Source organism: Pantherophis guttatus, chromosome 6 (genome assembly GCF_059756535.1).
Source record: "Pantherophis guttatus breed Tessera chromosome 6, ASM5975653v1, whole genome shotgun sequence".
Taxonomy (NCBI): Eukaryota; Metazoa; Chordata; class Lepidosauria; order Squamata; family Colubridae; genus Pantherophis; species Pantherophis guttatus.
Genome location: NC_142068.1, coordinates 18,873,878 through 18,895,947, shown reverse-complemented (window position 1 = coordinate 18,895,947; position 22,070 = coordinate 18,873,878). Strand labels below are relative to the sequence as shown.

The 22,070-nt window shown below is 39.8% G+C and overlaps 2 protein-coding genes across 5 annotated transcripts in view; one reads left to right on the top strand and one right to left on the bottom strand.

The window, feature by feature from the left end:
- The window catches only part of LRRC31 (leucine rich repeat containing 31), a 54,133-nt gene that overhangs the window by 26,430 nt on the left and 5,633 nt on the right, over nt 1–22,070 (bottom strand). The gene's annotated exons all lie outside the window — the stretch shown is intronic.
- SAMD7 (sterile alpha motif domain containing 7) lies at nt 1,584–20,219 on the top strand. The gene is made up of 9 exons (XM_034440297.3): nt 1,584–1,680; nt 5,494–5,597; nt 8,164–8,284; nt 9,748–9,884; nt 11,849–11,927; nt 12,808–13,484; nt 15,825–15,946; nt 17,851–17,961; nt 19,995–20,219. Exons 2-9 carry the CDS (start codon nt 5,495–5,497, stop codon nt 20,217–20,219), a joined length of 1,575 nt encoding a protein of 524 aa, XP_034296188.2. The 5' UTR covers nt 1,584–1,680; nt 5,494.

Genomic DNA, 22,070 nt, shown 5'->3' with positions numbered 1-22,070 from the left:
GAGAGGGCTGTAAAAGAACTGTGAAGTCGTATGTAAGTCTAAGTGATATTGCTATTGTTATTATATATTTTATATGCAGCCCAAGACAATTCCTCCACTCATGGAGCCCAAGCAAGCCAAAAAGTTGGACAACCATGTTGTAAATATTATGTTTAGAACTGCTATGCAAGTTATAACCTGTGTAGTGCCAAGGATGATGCCCATTGCTCTTCTAGAAGAATCCACCAATGCCATCTACATTCTGTATTCATGTAGAGAAGGTGATTTAATCCTAAGGCATGTATTTCAGGCAAAGAACGATTGTTCCACCATGTTGATTTTATCCTATTCCAACCAGAACTTCATGAGCTACACAATGTCCATGGGTAGAAATCCATTCTATTGCAAATATTCCTCTTGCTGTCCCACAGGTGCTTCATCACAGATATTTTTAAAATAACTTTTCAATCATAATAAAAAAGAAATAACATGGCATGACCTCCTACTTCGAATCCTCAGAGATCCTACATACAGGTTCATTTAGTGACTGGTCAAAATTACAACAGCACTGAAAAGAAGTGACTTATGTCCATTTTTCACACTTACGACCATTGCAACATCCCCATGGTCACGTGATCAAAATTTGGATGCTTAGCAACTGGCATGTATTTATGATGGTTGCAGTGTCCTGGGGTCATATGGTCACCTTTTGTGACCTTCTGACAAGCCAAGTCAATGGAGAAGTCAGATTCACTTAACAACCATGTTACTAACTTAACAATTGCAATGATTCACTTAACAACTGTGGCTAGACAGCTCGTAAAATGTGGCAAAACTCACTTAACAAATATCTCACTTAACAATATAAATTTTGGGCTCAATTGTGGCCGTAAGTCGAGGACTACCTGTACAAGGATGGTATCAATACCTTTGAGAGACGAGTCTTTTCTGAATAAGTAAGTTTCTCATAATAGCCAGTTTGTGAGTGCCTACATCATTCACAGATTCTCAAAATTATTAATCTTAGATTTTGACATTCTGACGAATCTTTTTATATTTTTTCTCTTGAAGAGATTCCCCCAAATGCTTCAGAGAGCTGGTAACCAACAGACAATAAGACCTAAAGAGCAAAAAGCTGTAACCTTTCCGTTTCTGTTTGTTTTTCAGGGTACTTAACCAGATTTTAATCTTTCCTACTCAATAGGATAAGCATACTAGGGCATCAGACTTGTCATTTGGCAAATCACATTGTTTTTCTTTTTAAAGGGGGAAAATTTGTGCAAGAGAAATAACAGTCTAAGCCACTGCGATCATTCTTCCACAGCCAACTGCATAATTTCTGCAACAATTAATATTTTTCAATGAATGCATTAAGGGCTTTGATCGCTGTTAACAGCTTAACAGGTTAAATATCAAAATAGGTTTATCAGATCAGTGGGATGTTTGACTTATAATTACATTGTTTTGTTTCTGCTGGCTGAGGAGATGATGTGGGAAAAGAGCTTCTGATGTCAGAATCAAGAGGATTTAAAGGTAAGGATAGAGCGTAATCCAAATAAGCTGAGTTTGGGTTTATATCAAAGTCAATGTTCAGAATGTTTTGACTTTTCAATCCTGCCAACCAGAGTGAATGCACAGCTCCAGCATTTTTCTATCTATTTACACTTCTCTTGTTTCAAAACGAAGGCACTGACAACTGCTGTAAGTACATGCAGTCACCCATAATTTACATGTGGGACAGCCATGTAATAACAATGTCAGTAATTTTAACATAGTCTCAGGAAAGTGTCTATTTCACATCAGGGACTTTATAACAGAAAGGCATTTCAATCACATGAATCTTTGTTTGATTATTACAATGTCTCTATTTATTAAACAAATTGATATAGCTTTGCATCTACCAGATGACCAACAGAAGGACTCTACTTCAGGAATATTTGTAGCTCTCATTTTAACTATATGTGTTATTTTTCATGATGTAAACCAGCTTGATGAAATGTGAAAAGATGGGGAATGTAATTTAACACAAGCAAAGCACGTGTATAAATATTGTATTTCTGCTTGTTCTCTAGCTATCCTAATAGTTTAACTTTAATCTTTAAAGCTTAAACAATATTTTTGGAAACAAGCCTTTTTACAACGGAAAATAAAATATTTCAGACACCGTTGTCTGTTCTATACAACTTAATTTCTTCTAAACCTCTGTCTTTTTAGAAGGTTTTTGAATTCCCTGCAAAGAAGGATAAACTTGTTTCATTGCTCTTGTTTGTTTGTTTTTTTGGCTGATATTTATTTATTTATTTGTCAAGTACGTATTAGATAATATATATAAGTATAAGCATGGATTGAATACATAAAATGAATACAAATAAAGGGAACATTAGGACAGGGACGGTAGGCACACTGGTGCTCTTATGCATGCCCCTTACAGACCTCTTAGGAATGGAGTGAGGTCAACAGTAGACAGTCTTAGGTTAAAATTTTGAGGGTTTTGGGTTGAAACCACAGAGTCAGGTAGTGCATTCCAGGAATTGACCACTCTGTTGCTGAAGTCGTATTTTCTGCAATCGAGTTTGGAGCGGTTCACTTTAAGTTTGTATCTATTATGTGCTCCTGTATTGTTGTGGCTGAAGCTGAAGTAGTCATTGACAGGTAAGACATTGTAGCAGATAATTTTATGAGCTATGCTTAGGTCATACTGAAGGTGGCATAGTTCTAAGGTTTCTAACCCCAGAATTTCAAGTCTGGTGGCATAAGGTATTTTGTTGCAAGCAGAGGGGTGGAGGACTCTTCTTGTGAAATATTTCTGGACACACTAAATTGTATTAATGTCTGATATGCAGTGAGGGTTCTAGACAGACGAGAATTGGTCTAGCAAATGTTTTGTATGCTCTGGTTAGTAGTGTAATATTACCAAAGAAGAAGCTACGCAAGATTAGGTTTACAACTCTTAATGCCTTTTTGGCGATGTTGTTACATGATGTTCATAAATGATATGAAAATATATTTTTTATTTAGGCTATCGTGCTGAAGCCATCCAGCTGATAAGGGAAGTTTTAATAATTAAAATACAATTTTATTATTTTATTTTATTTTATTTCAAACTAATTTGAGTACTAATGCTAATGGGAAAATTGGGTATAAATAAATTAAATACATGTCTGCATGATGATTTGTTGATTGTAGTAGATGACCATTTTCCACCAGGCATTAAATATACCTAATTTAGCTGGATTTTGTTCTAGCTATAGTGGTTTAAACACATTAACTCCAGCATGTAGAGGGGCGAGCAAATCCAGTTAGCGAGTCTAAAAATGTTTGGTTCATTTTTGATGTATTTGGAGGTTGGGAGTAATTTAACAAAGGAATGGCAACATTTCACATCACAGAAGCCTTGCAATAATGATTCCCACCTTGTTTTGCCATTTTTTGTTGGAAATGTCTTACAGGTATGATTTGGCATCCATTTTTGGCTAGTTTTCTAGAGATCTGGATAAGTTCCCAGCAGGATCTTACCTCTAGATCCTTTTCCTACCACACATTTCTAAATTGTACAGTTCCCATTATACAACTTGCTGTGATGCATCTAAGGAAAACCAAAACCGAACTGTTTTAAATAAACCTTATATGTGCATGTGTTTGTGCGTGTGCACACATACACATCACACATGCATAACCTAATTATTTTCTGGGTTGCTGCTGAAATGAATTCTGAATCCATCTAATTTAATCTAATTTTGTAGGTTCAAACAACATACTGAAATATAAACTATTTTCATGAGTTCATAGAACACGCTAGGTTAAAAGGTAGCTGGCTTCTTTGCATGTTCAGTATGTTGTAAGTTTATTTTAAACTTTTACTTGCCTTAATTACTGCATTGTCAACCCCAAAGCATCTCTCTCTTTTTTTAGTGCTCTCTATCCAAAGAGGCAGAAGATAAAGAAGTCCAGTTTGCTTACATGATATTTTTAATACCAGTAGACCAAGAGAATTAAACCAGTAGTCTACCAAGGATTGCTCTATATTCTAACTTCATAAATGGAGCTTTAGTCATCTAAGTAACCTCTCCTGGCCCTGTATGCTGTTGGCTAAAGATTAGGTAGTTGAAGTTCACTATAGATGGAAACTGCCAGGTTGAAAACATTCATTCTACAGATTCCCAGTTCCCAACAATAGTTCAGTGAGAACAATTAACCAGTGGAACAGCCTGCCTCCTGAAGTTGTAGATGTTCCATCACTGCAGGCCTTTAAGAAGATATTGGATAGTGATTTGTCGGGAATAGGAAGCAGGAAGTTGGACTACAAGACCTCCAAGGTTCCTTCCAACTCTGAGTCTGTATTCAGTTCACCACAATAAAATTAGATGTGAACTGAATGACATTGTTGAACAGCACTATTATACTGAAGGACAAGCTTTTCAAAAGTTTAAACTTTTACTTCTGACCTTTATTTGCACACAACACATAATTGCACTTGCACCAGCCTATTCTTTATTCTCCCTTGGGTTTGCAAAGCATGATTAAGTGTACACAACTAGTTTTAGTCCGCAAAGATGTCATACTTCCATTCTTTGCTTAACCAACTGTGACAGAATTACCAGTGGATGAATGGTTTTGCCTGCTGCCAAGAAGGGTTTGTTCAGGGTAAAACTCTAAAGGAGTGATTAACTTGATTTCATCCCTATAATGTGCTGCACTGCTAGGATTTACAGAATAGGATTAGTAACAATTCCTATATGAAGATAGGCCGTGAAAGCTGGTATTTATGTTTTTTCATAGTCTAATGCACGGGTGTCAAACTTGTGCCGTCACATTGCCATCATGTGACTATCGTAAGGTTTTTTCCCTTTGCGGTGCTAGGGTGGGCATGGCCCACGCTTGACATATCCAGCCCACAGGCCGCCAGTTTGACACCCCTGATCTAATGTTTCTCAAACTCAGCAGCCTTAAAATGTATGGACTTCAATTCCAAGAATTCCCCAACCAGTATGCAGGTTGGAGAATTCTGGGAGTTGAAGGCCACACATCTTGAAATTGATGAGGTTGGAAAACACTGCTTTACTTCACATTCTTAACTATTTCCCAATCCATAGAGAGAAACATCAAAAAATTGAAGCCTTCTTTTCAGTTACCTGTTCACTTTACTATAAAAGTTAACTACTGAAGGACTGGAAATAATGTGCAAGGTTGGAAAAGGATCCGGCAGTCAAAATTAAATGATGTGGCTTAATAGGTAGAAGACAGTTCTATTTTTATGGCAACCTGCAGACTTAAATGCCAGGAGTTTGCATGTGTAAGACGCAAACAAGGAACTTAGTCTTTTTAGACACTCTTAGTAGCTCTAAAAATGTCCCATCGATGCAGAGTTGTGGAACAAGGAAACATGTAGGGCCTTTTTATATTAGCTGTATTATATTATTTATATTCCTCTGATGTTTGTGTTATTAATGTAATTGCTTTCTCTCAGCACATTTCCATTTCACTGATTCCCTGATCAATTGCATTCTTCAACAGCATGAATCCTCAGGATCACATGAGAAAAATGATAATCCTCGGGAAGCAGAGAAGTGTGGAAGATGGAGCCTTTTACCAAATTGGAAGTGGCATCCCCGCAGCTGGTAAGACGGAACGAACATACATTGTGATAGGAATGTACATTTTGCCAAGTAGTCCCAGGCACTATATTTTTCCAGACTAACAGTTGTATTCCTTTAATTATAAATAAACTTTGCTTTTAAGTTATGTCATATATATTATTATATGTGTGATTGTGGTTTGTTTTATTGGACCTATTTGTTGCAATTTTTTTCTTTTCTTCTTAGTTTTTATTGATGTTTGCTGCCCAAGGTCATACAGTTAAAAAAAATACAGTTTCTCCCTGGCCAGTCATGTCTGGCTCCAGGGACTCATCTTTGTTTCTGAGCTGAGGGAGCCAGCATTGTCCAAAAACACTTCGGTGATCAGGGGGCTGGTACGACTATACACCGAGGTGCATGGAATGCTGTTACGTTCCCACCAAAATGATACCTATTTATCTAATTGCATCTGCATGTAACTGCTAGGTTGGCAGGAACTGGGGCAAGGACGGGCGCTCACCCCATCACACAGTACTTGGGTCTCAAACTGCCAACTTTCCAGTCAACAGACTAGCATCTTAATAGTTAGGACCCTGTGTCCCCTATGAGTTGGGTAGATAGCCTCTAATCCAATGTTTCTCAACTTTTCCAACTTTAAGATGTGTGGGCTTGAACATTTTTGCTGGCTGGGGAATTCTGGAAGTTGAAGTCCACACATCTTTAAATTGCCACAGTTGAGAAACCCTGTTCTAATCTAATATGTCAGCTCCAGAATTCAGATCAGGCTTCTTTCTCCGATCTTCATGTCCTAACAGATTTGGGTTTTTTTTAATCACCTCTTTCTCAGCCTCGGATGTGGCAGGATTTGGAATCAAAGTTGTTGACTTCAGCTTTGAAAGCTGTCACGAAAAACACCATCCTGCCTTCCCACGTGTCTGATTTCTTTCAAAAATATAATATACAGCAGACAAAATCAAAAATTATAACATAAAAACAGGTTTATGCAGGAAGAAATAATTTTTTGTTATAGAGGCTGCAAGTCAGTGTTTCCCAAAGCTGGGTAAAATACCCAAAATTAGGTAAAAGTGTTTATTCTTTGGATAAGAAAGAATCCAATTACCCATCACAACCCACCACAATAGGGACTTTGAAATCAATTTACATATTGAAAGATGTACCTAAATATATTCAAAATCTCCCAAATGTCTATGGAGATTCTCAGTCATCCAGGTCACAGCTGTTCCAAAGGTGGTTTTGCAAGAGGCAACTGGTTTTTCTTTGAAGACATTTTGCTTCTCATCCCAGAAGCTTCTTCAGCTCTGACTTGTATATTGCCCACCACCAGTCAGAGCTGAAGAAGCTTCTGGGATGAGAAGCAAAACGTCTTCAAAGAAAAACCAGAAAGTCCAGTTGCCTCTTGAAAAAAGCAACCTTTGGAAAATCTCCCGAAGTGTTCCTACAAGACAATAATTGATGAAATTACCAGTGGTAATTTGTTGAAATGACATTAAGATAATTTGATGACATTGTTTATATAATACAGTACAGGTAGTCCTTGACTTAACAACAGTTCATTTAGTGACTGCTCAAAGTTACAATGGCACTGAAAAAAGTGACTTCTTATGACCATTTTTCAAGTTGCGACCTTTGAAGCATCCCCATGGTCACGTGATCAACATTCCTGGCTTGTCAAACTGGTTCATATTTATGACAGCTGCAGTGTCCCAGGATCATGTGACTCCCTTTTGCGACCCTTCTGACAAGCAGAATCAATGGGGAAGCCAGATTCACTTAACAACTGTATGAGTAACTTAACAACTGCAGCGATTCACTTAACAACTGTGACAAAAAAGGTCGTAAAATGGAGCAAAACTCACTTAACAAATGTCTCACTTAACAAGAGAATTTTGGAGCTCAATTGTGGTCATAAGTCCACAATTACTTACTACCACAATTTGTATAATTGTAGTCCCCAAGTTGCAACCATTTGTTCAGTGACCGGTCAAAGTTACAATGGTGCTGAAGGAAAGGGCTTCTGACCTATTCCTCAAAGTTCAATAAAACCTTCAGATAAGAGATTTTAGGGAATGCAGGAAAAAGTTTAGGAAGCACTGCATAAAAGCAACAGGAACCTGCATCAGGAATGAGGCCCAGAAGGAAAGTCAGAGCCTTTCTGCAGAAAGTCATTCTGCAGAAACCAGAATGAGATCTAACTAACCTCAGCATTTTCCATGAGCCATAATTGCCCCACGTGTATAAACAGAGAGACTGGCTTTTAAGCTTCTGATATTGTATCTTATTGCAATGAAAAACATTTTGTAGAATTCCCGATATGCCCCTTTCGTGACCTGCCTTACTGGGAAGGGCTTACTTCAACCCTTAAAATGTTTCTCTCTTTCCCATTTTATATTAAACAAAACCAGGGCAGAGTTATTTTCAGTTTTTTTAACTTTCCCACCCTTTTCTTTTTCTCAAGGCTGTGTAATTTTTCTGCAAACCTGCCCCCTCAACAGCACATTCCTCCCTTCCCTATGCCCAAGGTCAACTCTGCATTGCCGTACCAAATGCACACATTGTTAGCACACTGATACTGTGTGATTTGTTTTAGATCTGAGGCAGCAACAAGAGACCCTAATGAGGAGCCAGTTCATGACAGGACACCCAACGCTAATGCGCCAGCATGAAATGCAGACAATTCCTTCACAGTTGGAATCTCGGTTTATGGAAAGGTACTCCTGGCTAACAGATGAAAGAAAAAATATTGTCTATGTATCATAGAGCATGTAGAGCAGAGGTGGTGAATTATGGCCCTTTTATGACTTGTGGACTTCAACTCCCAGAATTCCTGAGCCAGCCATGTTCATACTGGCTCAGGAATTCTGGGAGTTGAAGTCCACAAGTCATAAAAGGGCCATACTTCCCCACCCCTGGTGTAGAACAATCTCCTATGCCTTAAGACAAAACCTCAAGCAGAGCTTTCCTTGAATTGTGTCCTTCAAATGTATTGGGCAGCAATACAGCCAACAATTACCAGCCAACGTGTTCAATATATCTGAGTTCAACAGATGTAGTCCTTGATTTATGACCATTCATTTAACGTCTGTGAAGTTATAGCAGTGAAATAAAGTGACTTACGACCGGTCTTGCACTTATAATTGTCGCAGCATCCCTATGGTGACATGTTCCAAATTTTGGCACTTGGCAACTGGCATGTATTGACAGGGGTTGCAGCATCCCAGAGTCATGTGATAGCCATTTGCAATCTTCCCAGGGGCCTTCTGACAAAGTCAATGACCAAAGCTGGGTTTGTTTAACAGCCATGGCAAAAAGATGGTAAAATCCGTTGTGATTCACTTAATGACCACATTATTTAGTGATGGAAATTCCCATCCCAGTTGTGGTCATAAGTTGAGAACTACTTGTAAATCTAAGTTCTGATTTAGTACTTTTTCCACTACAGACTGTGTTTCTCAACATACTGGCTGGGGAATTCTGGGACTTGAGGTTCACACGTGTTAAACATGCCAAAGTTGAAAAATACTGTTATAGAGTATTTTCTTCCAGAAAAGGTTACCTATTGGCTCCATGAGTGTTTCTTTCTCTGTGTGAACAGGAGCCATACATAACTGTCAGATCAATTTGGAATATGGTTCCTCATCAGAGGGAGAAGACCAATAAAACCAGTGGGCACACTGTCACAATACAAGCTCCACGCTCTTTGGACATGTGTAGTGACGTCACTCACTCAGACCAAAGAGGCAGAACTGACAGCATATGAGGTGCTTTCATATTTTGATCCAAACATCTGATCCTACAGTTGCCTCTGCTCCATTTGGTTGCTTGTTTTTTGTTTTTTTTAAATGTTAAACCACTAATATAGATGTTTTGCTTAAGGCTTTAAAATGGCTAATTGACATTTATTTCTTAACATGTACATTAAATCCAAATATATTATCAGTTTTTAAATTCAGGATCAGAATTACGAGTACTTACGGTAGGAATATCTCATGAAAATGGTCAGGTGTTTTTTTTATAACTTCCAATTTTTGTTTCAGGATTCTGAATACTGACTGTTTGCTCTCTTTTACTGATTCATATGTAGGAAGTTTCCTTTCTTGAATTTTTTTCTTACAAAAAATTTCAGCATTTGCCCATAAGACACTTTATCTAGCTGTCTTGTTTGCTCTCCTAGACATTTGTTACCTACATCTGAGATCTTGGTACCTGCTGATCTCAGGCAGATTCATGTGGCTTCCACTCTTGGACCTCCCACCTCACAACTTGGCAACTTCCCAAACTTATTATCTAGTTGTGTTTCCCAAGGACCAGGTAAGAAAGAGCAAGATCATAAGTAACTGAGTACGTAAATAGACAGTAGCAGTAGGGAAACTATTGGTGTCAAATCAACCCAAAGCCTGATTCAAATTTCTGATTTGATCTGAATCATAATTTTGAAGAGCTGAGTTGATTGTGTTAAACAGTAGGGGTGTGCATGGGAAAACTTGCATTCTAAATTAAGGCCCCTGATTTGATTCCGTGCATTAAATAGAGAGCAATAGCAATGCTATACTTATAGACTTATATACCACTTCATAGAGCTTTACAGCCCCCTCTATAGAGTCAACATATTGCCCCCAGTAATCTGGGTCCTCATTTTTACCGACCTCAGGATGGAAGACTGAGTCAACCTTGACCCAGTCAGGATCGAACTCTTGGCAGTGAGTAGTGAGTTAACCTGCAATACTGCATCCTAACCACTACACCGCCACGCAGATGGTAATGTTAGCCTTACAAGAACTACAAGAAGTACATCCAGGAACACTAGCCCCATCTTTGCTGTAAGGTTTTGTTAACAGAATCTTGCAAGACTAAAAGCATTTATCCTCTCCTTTCCCCTGTAGTCTCCAGAAAAATAGGAACAATCCCTTCTGAAATGTTTCTCACACTTTTCATCCTTCTTTTAAACACTAGTTGCCAGATTGTGGCTCTCTCTCCTGTCTCCCAATTTCATTCCCACATACGAGGGGTGAAATCTAAAATTTGTTACTACCGGTTCTGTGGGCATGGCTTGGTGGTGGGGGGGGTAATGTGACTGGGTTGGAGTGGCCAATTTTTTTTGTTTTTTACTTTTAAAAGCATTTTTTCTATAACCTCTTCGGCATCAGAGCTTGGATCATCAGAGGCATTTAAAAGAAAAAAAGGTTTTTTTCTTTTAAATGCCTCTAACGATCCAAGCTGAGTTGCCTGATTGGCAGAGACTTTTTTTCTTTTAAATGCCTCTGCCGATCAGGCAACTCAGCTTGGATCATCAGAGGCATTTAAAAGAAAAAAAGGGTTTTTTTCTTTTAAAAGCCTTTGATGATCCCAGCTGAGCAGCGCGATCATCAGAGCTTTTTTTTTTACTTTTAAAAGCATTTTTTCGGCCGAAGAGGTTGTAGAAAAAATGCTTTTGAAAGTAAAAAAAAGCCTCTGATGATTGTGCAGCTCAGTTGGGCAGGGGGCGGGGCAGGGATTTTTGCTACCGGTTCTCCGAACCACCCGCCTCCATCACTGATCCGGTCCGAACCGGGAACATTTCACCCCTGCCACATACCATTACAGGCAATTTGCTTATTCAAAGAACTGTCTAGATCAAATCACTCTGGAATGGAAGCTTTGGATGGAGCCAATATTTGCTATAATACCATTTCTTTGCCTAACCAAGCTAAACGAATGTAATTCATACATTTAAAGTTGTACAAAAGCTTACAATTCATATACAGATAGACGTCAATTTAACAACACTTTGTTTAGTGACTGTCCAAAGTTACAACGGCACTGAAAAGTGACTTATGACCATTGCAGCATCCCCATGGTCACGTGATCAAAATTCAGACCTTTGCCAACTGACTCATATTTATGACCATTGCTGTGTCCAAACATCATGCGATCTTTTTTGCGACCATCTGATAAGCAAAATCAATGGGGAAGCCAGATTCATTTACCAATCGTGTTACCAGGTTAATAACTGCAATGATTCACATAACAACTGTGGCAAGAAAAGTCGCAAAATGGGGCAAACTCACTTAACATCAAATCCATCACCTTTGAATGGTTGCTAAGTAACAGGTCATAAATCGAAGACTACCTGTACACATTAATCTGGATTTGAATTGGATTTAACTCTGAGTCATTATCTGTAAGATTGCACTGTGGACTGCTTCTTTGTTTATGAATATAGTATTAATCCAGTTTTAAACAAGTGAATGATGCTAAAAATAATCTTCAATTATGTTCATTCATTCAATTACTAGGATATAGTTTTCTTCAATCCGAATCAATGGAAGCAGTAGCCAAAAGACAAGAATTGATTCAGAAACAAAATATTGCCAGGTAAAATGAACTAAATCACATAAATATTAGAATTTACATGCTAAATCATAATTTATGGTTTATCACCTAGCTTATTGTTTGTACAAATGTTTACACCAGCGGTTGACTCAATTAACCCTGATTAAACAAATCATTGTTAGAATGTCAGATGTCTTATAGGTCAACTAGTTACTATCATTCAAACTGTGGTTATATGTATGGTATTATTATTTAAATTACAGGCAATCTTTCTATATTTTCATCTTTGTCCATTAGCTACTAGTATAAATCTATCACTTGCAGCTTTATACAGTTTTTGTTAATATGATTATTGTGGCACGTATCTCAGGAGGCACCAGCATCTAGTACTTTGTGTGGACTCCTAAACTAGCCTGGATTACTATTTGGATGGGAGACTACCAAGAATTTCTAGAACCAGAGGCTAAACAAGGAAGTCTAAAAAATCTTTCTGTAATCTGCTTCCATATTGTTGCTGGAAAACTTCATGGATGGATCCATGTAGTCATCAAGAATTTTGCTATATTCAAGGATGGGTGTGGACGTGTGTGTAAATGATGAAGTGAGGGTGATCTTAGCCCTTGGCTACTTCTATAAGTACCCTCTGAAGTTATCAGTGGGATAATGCAGTCCTTTGATGAAAAAGATTTCACTTTATAATCTCCACCAACTGTAGGTCTTCAAGGACTCAAATGGTGTTTTTTATTTAAAATAGAAGATGCCATGAAATATCAGAGGCAGGCGGGTGGGATTTTGCCTTCTAAATCACATAGTCTTGTGCTGCTCTACAATGCCTAATGTTCCAAACTTTATATGTTGCAACCTATCGGTAGATAAAGATTGCATTTCCAGTTATGGTGTAATGCTTATGACCCTTACTTAGGATGGAAATGAGTGCCATGTTTCAGCAAAAAGAACTCGAAAAAGCTCAGCGAAAAAGTCTTCTAAAACTCAGGGGCTTTTTCCCTTACCCTGATGTCCCAGCTCGTTCTGCTAGTTTTCAAGAAAGACATTGCATTCCTGAAGGCCACCTCTCCAATGGCCTGTATGTCCATCAGACCACCCTCAATGAACTTCAGAGGAACGCCATGTTCACGGGCACAAGCTCCTATCCACCTCTCTCCATGCTTCAAAGGGAACGGGTCCGTCGACCAAGCAGAAGAGCTGGGATTCGCAAAGCTTCTCGTTACCAGTTCAATCATGGAAAGAACCAGCTGGAGGATAGGGATCTGGCTTCAGTGACTCTCAGTGAAGAAAACGAGGATAAAAAAGAAACCAAAGTGGAAATGCCAAGCAAGCCTCCAGAAGCAGAACAAGAAGTCCATGCAGAACCATTAGCAGCTGTCACCAAAAATGAGAAGGAACGTGAAGGTGGCTTGAGAAAGAACTTGTGTAACCACAAAATGCCCAGTGACGCAACTGACGGCCACAATGGAAATGAGAAAGATTCTCACAATTCTTGCTTAGTCTTTAATGAAAAGCATGCAGATCCATCAAAAATCACATTCTCTGCTCTGACAAGTAGCTTCTCCATGCTCAATCAACCACCATTATCTTTTGGTAAGTACCGGTAATAGGACATGCAGGAGGATATCATGTCCGTCCAGATATTTGTTAGACTATGAGCCAAACAGTCCCAGGTGGAAGGATAATAGGAATTATTGAACGCATCACTTGGAGAACCACAGATTCTCCATGTCTGCAGTACAACCTGGCATGAAAGCCAAGTTATATATTTCATGGAAACTTTGTGTGGTGATCATAAATGAACACATTCTACTTGCAAAGAACCTTAGGACTGTAACACAGGGAAAAAGTATTGGAGAGGACAAGGTTTAAAACCCTTTTCCAGCGCAAATTAACTTTTCACCGTGATCCAGCTTCATGAAGGGAAGCAATATTAGGATTTTTCAGGACTCAGGTTTAGTACTGTATACCAGAGGGGTCCCTAACCCCTGGTCTGTGAACCGGCACTGGTCGCAGCATGCCAGAAACTGGTCTGTGCAGCCCCATCCATGGGATGCAGGTAGCACACGAAACCATGATCCCTCTGGTCTGTGGAAAAACCTCTCTCCACAGAACCGGTCCCTGGTACCCAAAAGATTGGGGGATGCTGGATCCATTCCAGTCGGGCTTCAGGCCTGGGTACAGCACAGAAACGGCATTGGTTGCGTTGGTTGATGATCTCTGGAGGGCTCGGGACAGGGGTTGTTCCTCTATCCTGGTCCTATTAGACCTCTCAGCGGCTTTTGATACCATCGACCATGGTATCATGCTGCACCGGTTGGAAGAGTTGTGGGTGGGGGGCACTGTGTTGCGGTGGTTCTTCTTTCTCTCCGACCAGTCGCAGTCTGTGTTGCCGAGGGGCAGAGGTCAACCCCGAGGCGCCTTATATGTGGGGTGCCACAATGGTCAGTCCTCTCGCCCCTTCTGTTCAACATTTATGTGAAGACACTGGGTGAGATCATCCATGGTTTCGGGGTGAAGTACCATCAGTACGCTGATGATATTCAGCTGTACATCTCCACCCCGGACCACCCCAATGATGCCCTTGAAGTGATGTCCCGGTGCCTGGAGGCCATGCGGATCTGGATGGGGAGAAACAGACTCAGGCTCAACCCATCCAAGACCGAGTGGCTGTGGTTTCCGGCGTCCCAATATAGTCAGTTGGTGCCATCACTGACTATTGGGGGCGAGTCATTGGCCCCCACGGAGAGAGCTCGTAACTTGGGTGTCCTCCTGGATTCACGGCTGTCTTTAGAAGAGCAATTGACAGCTGCGGCCGGAAGGACTTTCTATTAGGTCCGCCTGATTCGCCAGTTGCATCCCTTTCTGGATCGGGACTCCTTACGCACGGTCACTCATGCCCTCGTCACTTCCCGCCTGGACTACTGTAATGCTCTCTACATGGTGCTCCCCTTGAGGAGCACCCGGAGGCTCCAACTGGTTCAGAGTGTAGCCGCGCGGGTGGTTATGGGAGTGACGTGGCATTCCCATGTAACACCTCTCCTGCGCGAGCTGCACTGGCTCCCGGTGGTCTTCCGGGTGCACTTCAAGGTTTTGGTTACCACCTTTAGAGCGCTCCATGGCTTAGGACCTGGGTACTTACGGGACCGCCTTCTGCTACCAGTAGCCTCTCACCGGCCAGTACGCTCACATAGAGAGGGGCTCCTCAGGGTGCCATTGGTCAAACAGTGTCGACTGGCAGCCCCCAGGGGGAGAGCCTTCTTTGTGGGGGCACCTGCCATCTGGAATGAGCTCCCCCTGGAGATACGGAGAATCCCGGATTTACGCACCTTCCGCCGTGCCCTCAAGACCTTTTTATTTCAGCAGGCTGGCCTGGCCTAAGTTCCCTTTTAAATTGTAAATTGTAAATTTGTTTTAAAACATTAGGGGTGTTTTAATTTGTTTTGGGCCAAATTATTTAATGGGTTTTTATATTGTTTTTTAAATTTTGTAGTTTGTGTGTTTTATCTTTTTGGCTGTTCACCGCCCTGAGTCCTTCGGGAGTAGGGCGGTATATAAATCCAATAAAATGAAAAAAATAATAATGCTGCTGTGTACTACAATTAATCCTCCACATGGAACCATTCATATAGCAACCATTTGAAGTTGCAACAATATTAAAAAAAAAAGTGACTTAAGACGGATTGTTGCACTTATGACCATCACAATATCCTCATGGTCCTGTGATCAAAATTTGGATTCTTAGCATGTATTTACAATAGTTGCAGCATCCCAGGGTCATGTGATAGTCATTTGCCACTTTGATCTACCTGTATCTAGTCTGGCCTCCCTTATGCAATGTAGATTCAACATTTTGTCATTAGTTCAGAATTTTCTCTAACTTCTTTGCTAGTCACTAAAAATAAAAACGGATTTTCTCCCCCATTCTCCTAGCCCCTCCCAGACTAACTTTAAATGGGGAAGAAATTTCATCTGCTGAAGATATTCGCAAATGGACTGTTGAAGATGTATACAGTTTTATCAACAGTCTCCCAGGATGCTCCGAGTATGCTCAGGTAATCATAAATATTAAACAACTGAAAAATGCTCAGGAAAGAGTTCCTTATATTTAACCTAATTTAAATAATACTCTTAATTCCATTTTACCATTCTTTATTACATATATTTTGGATATGTTGCTGCTTTTAGTTATTCATATACCAGTACATCATATTCCAAACATTGTTATTATCATGTAATGCCATGCTGTAGTTGTCTATTCTTAATGCTATCTAATATTGTACTAAGTATTGTGTGAAGATATCAATGGAGGCTTTCAAAAATAGACTGGAAAGCCATTTATCTGGAATGGTATAGTTCAGGTATAGTTCACTACTTGAGCAGTGGGGTTGGACTAGAAGACCTCCAAGGTCCCTTCTAACCCTATTATTCTATGTTTTTTTTATGAAGCACAGTGTATATGAAATCCACTCAAGGCTGGCATGGAGACAGGAAGGTTTAAGTTTACAGAGCATACGGAAAAATACCAAAAAGAAAAGGTTCTAGCAAGAGACAACAAAACACGATTTTCAAATACAAAGTATTTTTCAAAATAAAAGACTGTTCCTATATGAAGTGCCAGGGAAGTGGGAATAACCAAGTCTGGTTAAAAATGTGGGGAAATAGTACTTTGGAGAGATCACACAGACTGGAGGTGTTGCGTGAGATAGCCATCACACCTTGATTCTTCTGGAATCCAACCTAGTCAGTCTGGGGTAGAAAGATATGGACGAAAGTAAGTATGTTTGCAACTGAATCTTTTAGTTCAGAAAATTAACATAAGACACTGTAACTCTGCATTTGGATATATGTGCCTCAAGTGTCAGGCCCAGCCAAAGTTTAGTTATTTATTTGCTTGCACCAAGAGACAGAATCTTGACAGACTAACCTATATTACTCTTAACCAGTGGTGGGTTTCAAACAATTTTACTACTGGTTCTGTGGGTGTGGCTTGGTGGGCGTGGCAGGGGAAGGATACTGTAAAATCTCCATTCCCTCCCCACTCCAGGGGAAAGATACTGCAAAATCTCCATTCCCTCCTGATCAGCTGGGACTTGGGAGGCAGAGAATAGATGGGGCGGGGTCAGTCAGAATGTTTACTACCAGTTCTCCGAACTACTCAAAATTTCCACTACCGATTTTCCAGAACTGGTTAGAACCTGCTGAAACCCACCTCTGACTCTAACCCTAAAGACACACCCAGAGAGATTCTAGAGAGTGGCTTTCCTAAATCTCTTCCTCTTTCTTCTGATCCAATTCTTGTCTCTCCCCCTCATTCTTTGGAATGTGCTCCCTCCTTCCTGATACCACCTCGCCCTTTGTAGACACATTCCATCACATTAAATCTCTGCAGAAATAAGTACAGGTAGTCCCCGACTTACAACAGCTCACTTAATGACCATTTGAAGTTACAACAGCACTGGATAAAAGTGATTTCTGACCATTTTTTACACTTATGAACATTGTAGCATCCCCACAGTTATGTTATTTACATTTGGATGCTTGACATCTGACTCACGTTTATGACAGTTGCAGTGTCCCGGGGGTCATGTGATCATTTTTGCAACCTTCTGCCAAGCAAAGTCAATGGGGAAACCAGATTCACTTAATAACCATGTTCCTAATTTAACAACTGCAATGATTCACTGAACGACAGTGGCACGAAAAGTCATAAAATGGGGCAACACTTAACAAATTTCTCACTTAGCAACATAAATTTTGGGCTCAATTGTGATCGTAAAATGAGGACTACCTATACAAGAAATCACATTCAGTGGATCCTGCATGAAAGCAGAGTTGAACCAGATAACCTGTAAGGTTATTTTCAGCTCTATGGTGACATGACTCAGGAGCCTTTGTATGACCCTGCAACACAGTGCTTATTGTTTCAATGACAATATTTATTTCTTTGTTTTTAAAGGTATTTAAAGATCATGTCATTGATGGAGAAACCTTACCGCTGCTTACAGAAGAACATCTTTTAGACATGATGGGATTAAAACTTGGGCCTGCTTTAAAGATTCAGTCACAGGTAGAGTCCATAGATCTTCTGAAATTCCAAACACTGAGCAAATGAAAACCACAGCACTTTCAAATATATCTTAATTTGCACTAACTTTTTATATGGGTTTTATTAAAAGCTAGCTTCAGCTTGCTTTTGTTATGTGGTACAGGTAGTTCTCAGCTTAAAACCATAACTGAGCCTGGAATTACAATTAAAAAAATCATGCTGGCCATTAAGTGAGTCATTCATCGTTTGGCTAACTCGATTTTATGACTTTTTTGCAGCAGTCATCAAGTGAATGTAATGATGGTGGCAGTCATTAAACGAACCCATTGTCTGCAGTGGACATTTTTTTGATGGAAAGGGGAAGTAAATGTCAGTTCAATGGTTGTTAAATGAATCATTGTAATTGTTCAGTTAGCAACACAGTTGTAAACTGGCTTCCCCATTGACTTTGTTTGTCAGAAGGTCACAAAAGATGATCACACGACCCCAAGGACCCTGCAACTGTCATAAATATGAGTCGTTGCCAAGCTGCAATGGTCGTTAAGTGTGAAAAATGGCCATAAATAATTTTTTCAATGCTGCTGTAACTTTGAATGGTCACCATTGATTTACATTGTTGTAAGTCAAGGCCTGTAAATCGCAGTAGCATTTTCTTTGTGTTACAGTTAAATTCACAAGCAATAGGAAGGACATCATGTTAAAGTAGCTACTATATGTGGTGGCACACTGCCAGTATGACACAAACATTTCTTAATGATAGGAAGCTGGGATGACAAACAATTAGAGCAATGATCTAACCACTATTCTCAAAGGATAATTCTTCCATATTATTCTTCATTAGCTGACTTCATGGATTCCACGTATTAAATATTGCACAGAATCAAATCTTCCATTATTACTATACAATAAAGAGGATAATCATGATACTATGATAAAGACTCAGTAAGGGGCATTGAATAGTAAAAAGCCCCTACCATATTCAGTGTTTTACTTATTTTGAATCTGTAAACAACTGTACATTAAAAAAATAATAACTGCACAGTTTTTCTCCCGAGTTGCAGTTTGGATCAACATCCTCTATCTTGCTTTTACATAGTATTTTGATTTCATTTTAATTGTTAAGCAGTTCTTTTTCTCCTGTCTTTATCCATCCTTCCTCTCAGTGTTATCTCTTTATATCCGTTATAGTAAGAATAATTAAATGCAGCTCAGGGGAATATAGTGACAAATAACAGAATGCAACACTTATTTCTTATAAAAGGTATCAAACCAGTTCTGGAGAAATCGGAGATATTTTTAGAATGGTGAAAATGCAGACATAATAAGATGAAATACACAGTTAATTTGCTGTTCAAGTTGCAATGGGCTCCCATGGAAAAAAGCAGACAAGAAAGCTTAGATGTCATATAGCAATGTTTCCCAACCTTGGCGACTTTAACTGAATAACAGAATTGGAAGGGACCTTGGAGGTCTTCTAGTCCAATCCCCTATCCAAGTAGGAAACCTTATACTATTTCAGGCAAATGATTGTCCAATCTCTTCTTAAAAACCTCCAATGTTGGAGCATCCACCCATATATGGAGTTGAACTCCCAGAATTCTGGGAGTTGAAATCAGTGGTGGGATGCTCCCGGTTTAACAACCGGTTCGGTGATTGCACAATTTGCATGCGCGCATGTGCTTCATGCAGTTTGAAGAAATCTTCACTTCCTGGTTTCTTCGGAGGAGTAACACAGCTGATTTGCACGGCAATCCACTCTATCACACGAATCAGCTGAGAAGATGAAGGTAGGAAAATAGCGCAGGTGGGAAGGTGGGTCCATCTGATCATCAGGGAGAACTGGTTCACTCCCAGCTGATCGTTGGAGCTACCAGTTCACCCGAACCAGTCCGAACCGGTAGCATCCCACCCCTGGTTGAAATCCACCTATCTTAAAGTTGCCAAGGTTGGGAAACCTTTCATATAGAGATGGTATACGATTGTATTTATTGACAAGTTTAAGAAAGCAATATTATTTTAAAGAATTTAAATAAAAGTGTTTTATTTCCATAAAGGTGTCCCAATGCCTGAGAAATATATTCTGCACAATGAATATTCCCTTGGCCATGCCTAACCCATATGCAACCAGCACATCTTCTGAGCCTTTCCACGATACTGTATCCCATCTTCCTTGCAACAGTGCTCATACTATCCTGGCCAGTCCTTGCACTCAAGATCCTGAAATTTCAAAAACAGTGGAGCAAGTGATTTCAGAAAGCACAGACAATAATCTGCTCTAACTGGATCAGAGGAGTCACTGTCAAAAATCACTGTCAAAAATAAAGGGGTCAGCTTATTTCCCAAAGCACCAGAGGGCAGGACAAGAAACAATGGATGAAAACTAATCAAGGAGAGAAGCAACCTGGGATTAAGGAGAAAATTCCTAACAGTGAGAACAATTAATCTGTGGAACAGTTTGCCTTCAGAAGCTGTAGGTGCTTCATCACTGGAGGTTTTTAAGAAGAGATTGGACAGTCACTTGTCTGAAATGGTATATGGTCTCCTGATTTAGCAGGGGGTTGGACTAGAAGGCCTTCCAAGGCCCCTTCCAGCTCTATTCTGACTGATTGATTGAACTTGAAAATGTCCATTCAGTGGATTTGCCAGCAAAGGATATCACAGGCAATATAAAACACTTATAAAAATATTTATAAGTGTATAAAATGATTGTTAAAGAAACGGAAGTATGGCACCCGTGTGGTTAATGAGTATTATTTATTGAATAAATATAAATTCACTAAAATAAAACGATAGAATCATTCCTCTGCCCTGAATTTGGTTTTCTTTTTCTAATGGTGCTTTGCTTTAATTGCTTTGTTGTTGTTCTTGATCTATGAAAATGTAAGATTACAAAGAGGCTGTCACCTTCTAACTGAACCTAGCCATAGTCATTTTTCTGTTCCTCAGTTGCCACACAGAGGGGGAAGGGGTGGAAGGAGGCTGGAATGCATTACTAGACACAACAAAGAGTTTTCTCATCAGAACCAAGGTCGTCTCTAGTACTGACAACAGATAAGGTTGGGGAAGGAGTGCCTGAAGAGCCTGCTAATTAACCCAATTGGCCAGGTGACCAACTGTGACACTTGGGAATGGGGTTATTTCCTAGTTTAATTATACTGAAACCACGAGAAAGATTTAGATTTGGTTTTCCATTGAAGCTGTGCTGATATGATGTACTCATTAAAGAAGACCTTTGAGAAAGAGCCAAGTCTCAGTTCTGATTTGCTTGAGTTCCTTAGCTGGAGCCTTGACATAGGCCTAATTTAGATGAAAAGATGAGCCTTGTTTTGGAGTCTCTTAATTTATGGCCTGCCCCTGCTCTTTTCAGTTCGCATCCCAAATCTAGAAAGACTTCCAAATTTCATACTTGGTCCAAATCTGTCTATCCACCCATAAACAATGCCGACATAGACACAGAACGCAGTTGTAGAAACAGCAACTCCATACTACTTCATTGTAAATCTACAATAACAAAATCTTGCAAGTCTGAATGCACTTCCTTACCTCTCATCTCTCACCACAACTGACTGAAATAACTAATTGAAGAAAGAACCAGAACCATTCAAAAACAGTGCATTCAGGCCCAATCCCTAGGTAGTCCAGTAAAATGCCATGGTCAATGGTATCAGAAAAAAAAATAGGAAGGATAGGGAGTGTGTTACTTCATCCAGGGCTCACAAAGGTCACCCAGCAGTGATTAATAATGTCTCTGTTCCATAGTGTGATCTCCTGCTGAGAGGATCCAAATCATCTATTTTTAGAGATGCTCCAAAGTTGGTCTGCCACTGTTGTCTCAACAGCCTTTCTTAGAAATGGGAGGCTGAAGACTGGACAATAATTATCCAAAACCTCTCATCCACAGATGGCTTTTACAGAAGGGTGAACACCAGAGACTGGTGTTCAAGACTGCTGTTAATCCACTCACCCGCCCAGGGGGCGTGTTGAGAGTTTATTAGATCAAAGTGGCTACTTCTTCATTCACTTCCCCCAGCAGCCAGGAAGGCAGAGATGCCAAAAGCAGGTGGCAGATAAAAATCTACTTCCTTGGAGCCTGCAGCCAAAGGAAGTCTCAAGTAACATTGCAACATTAC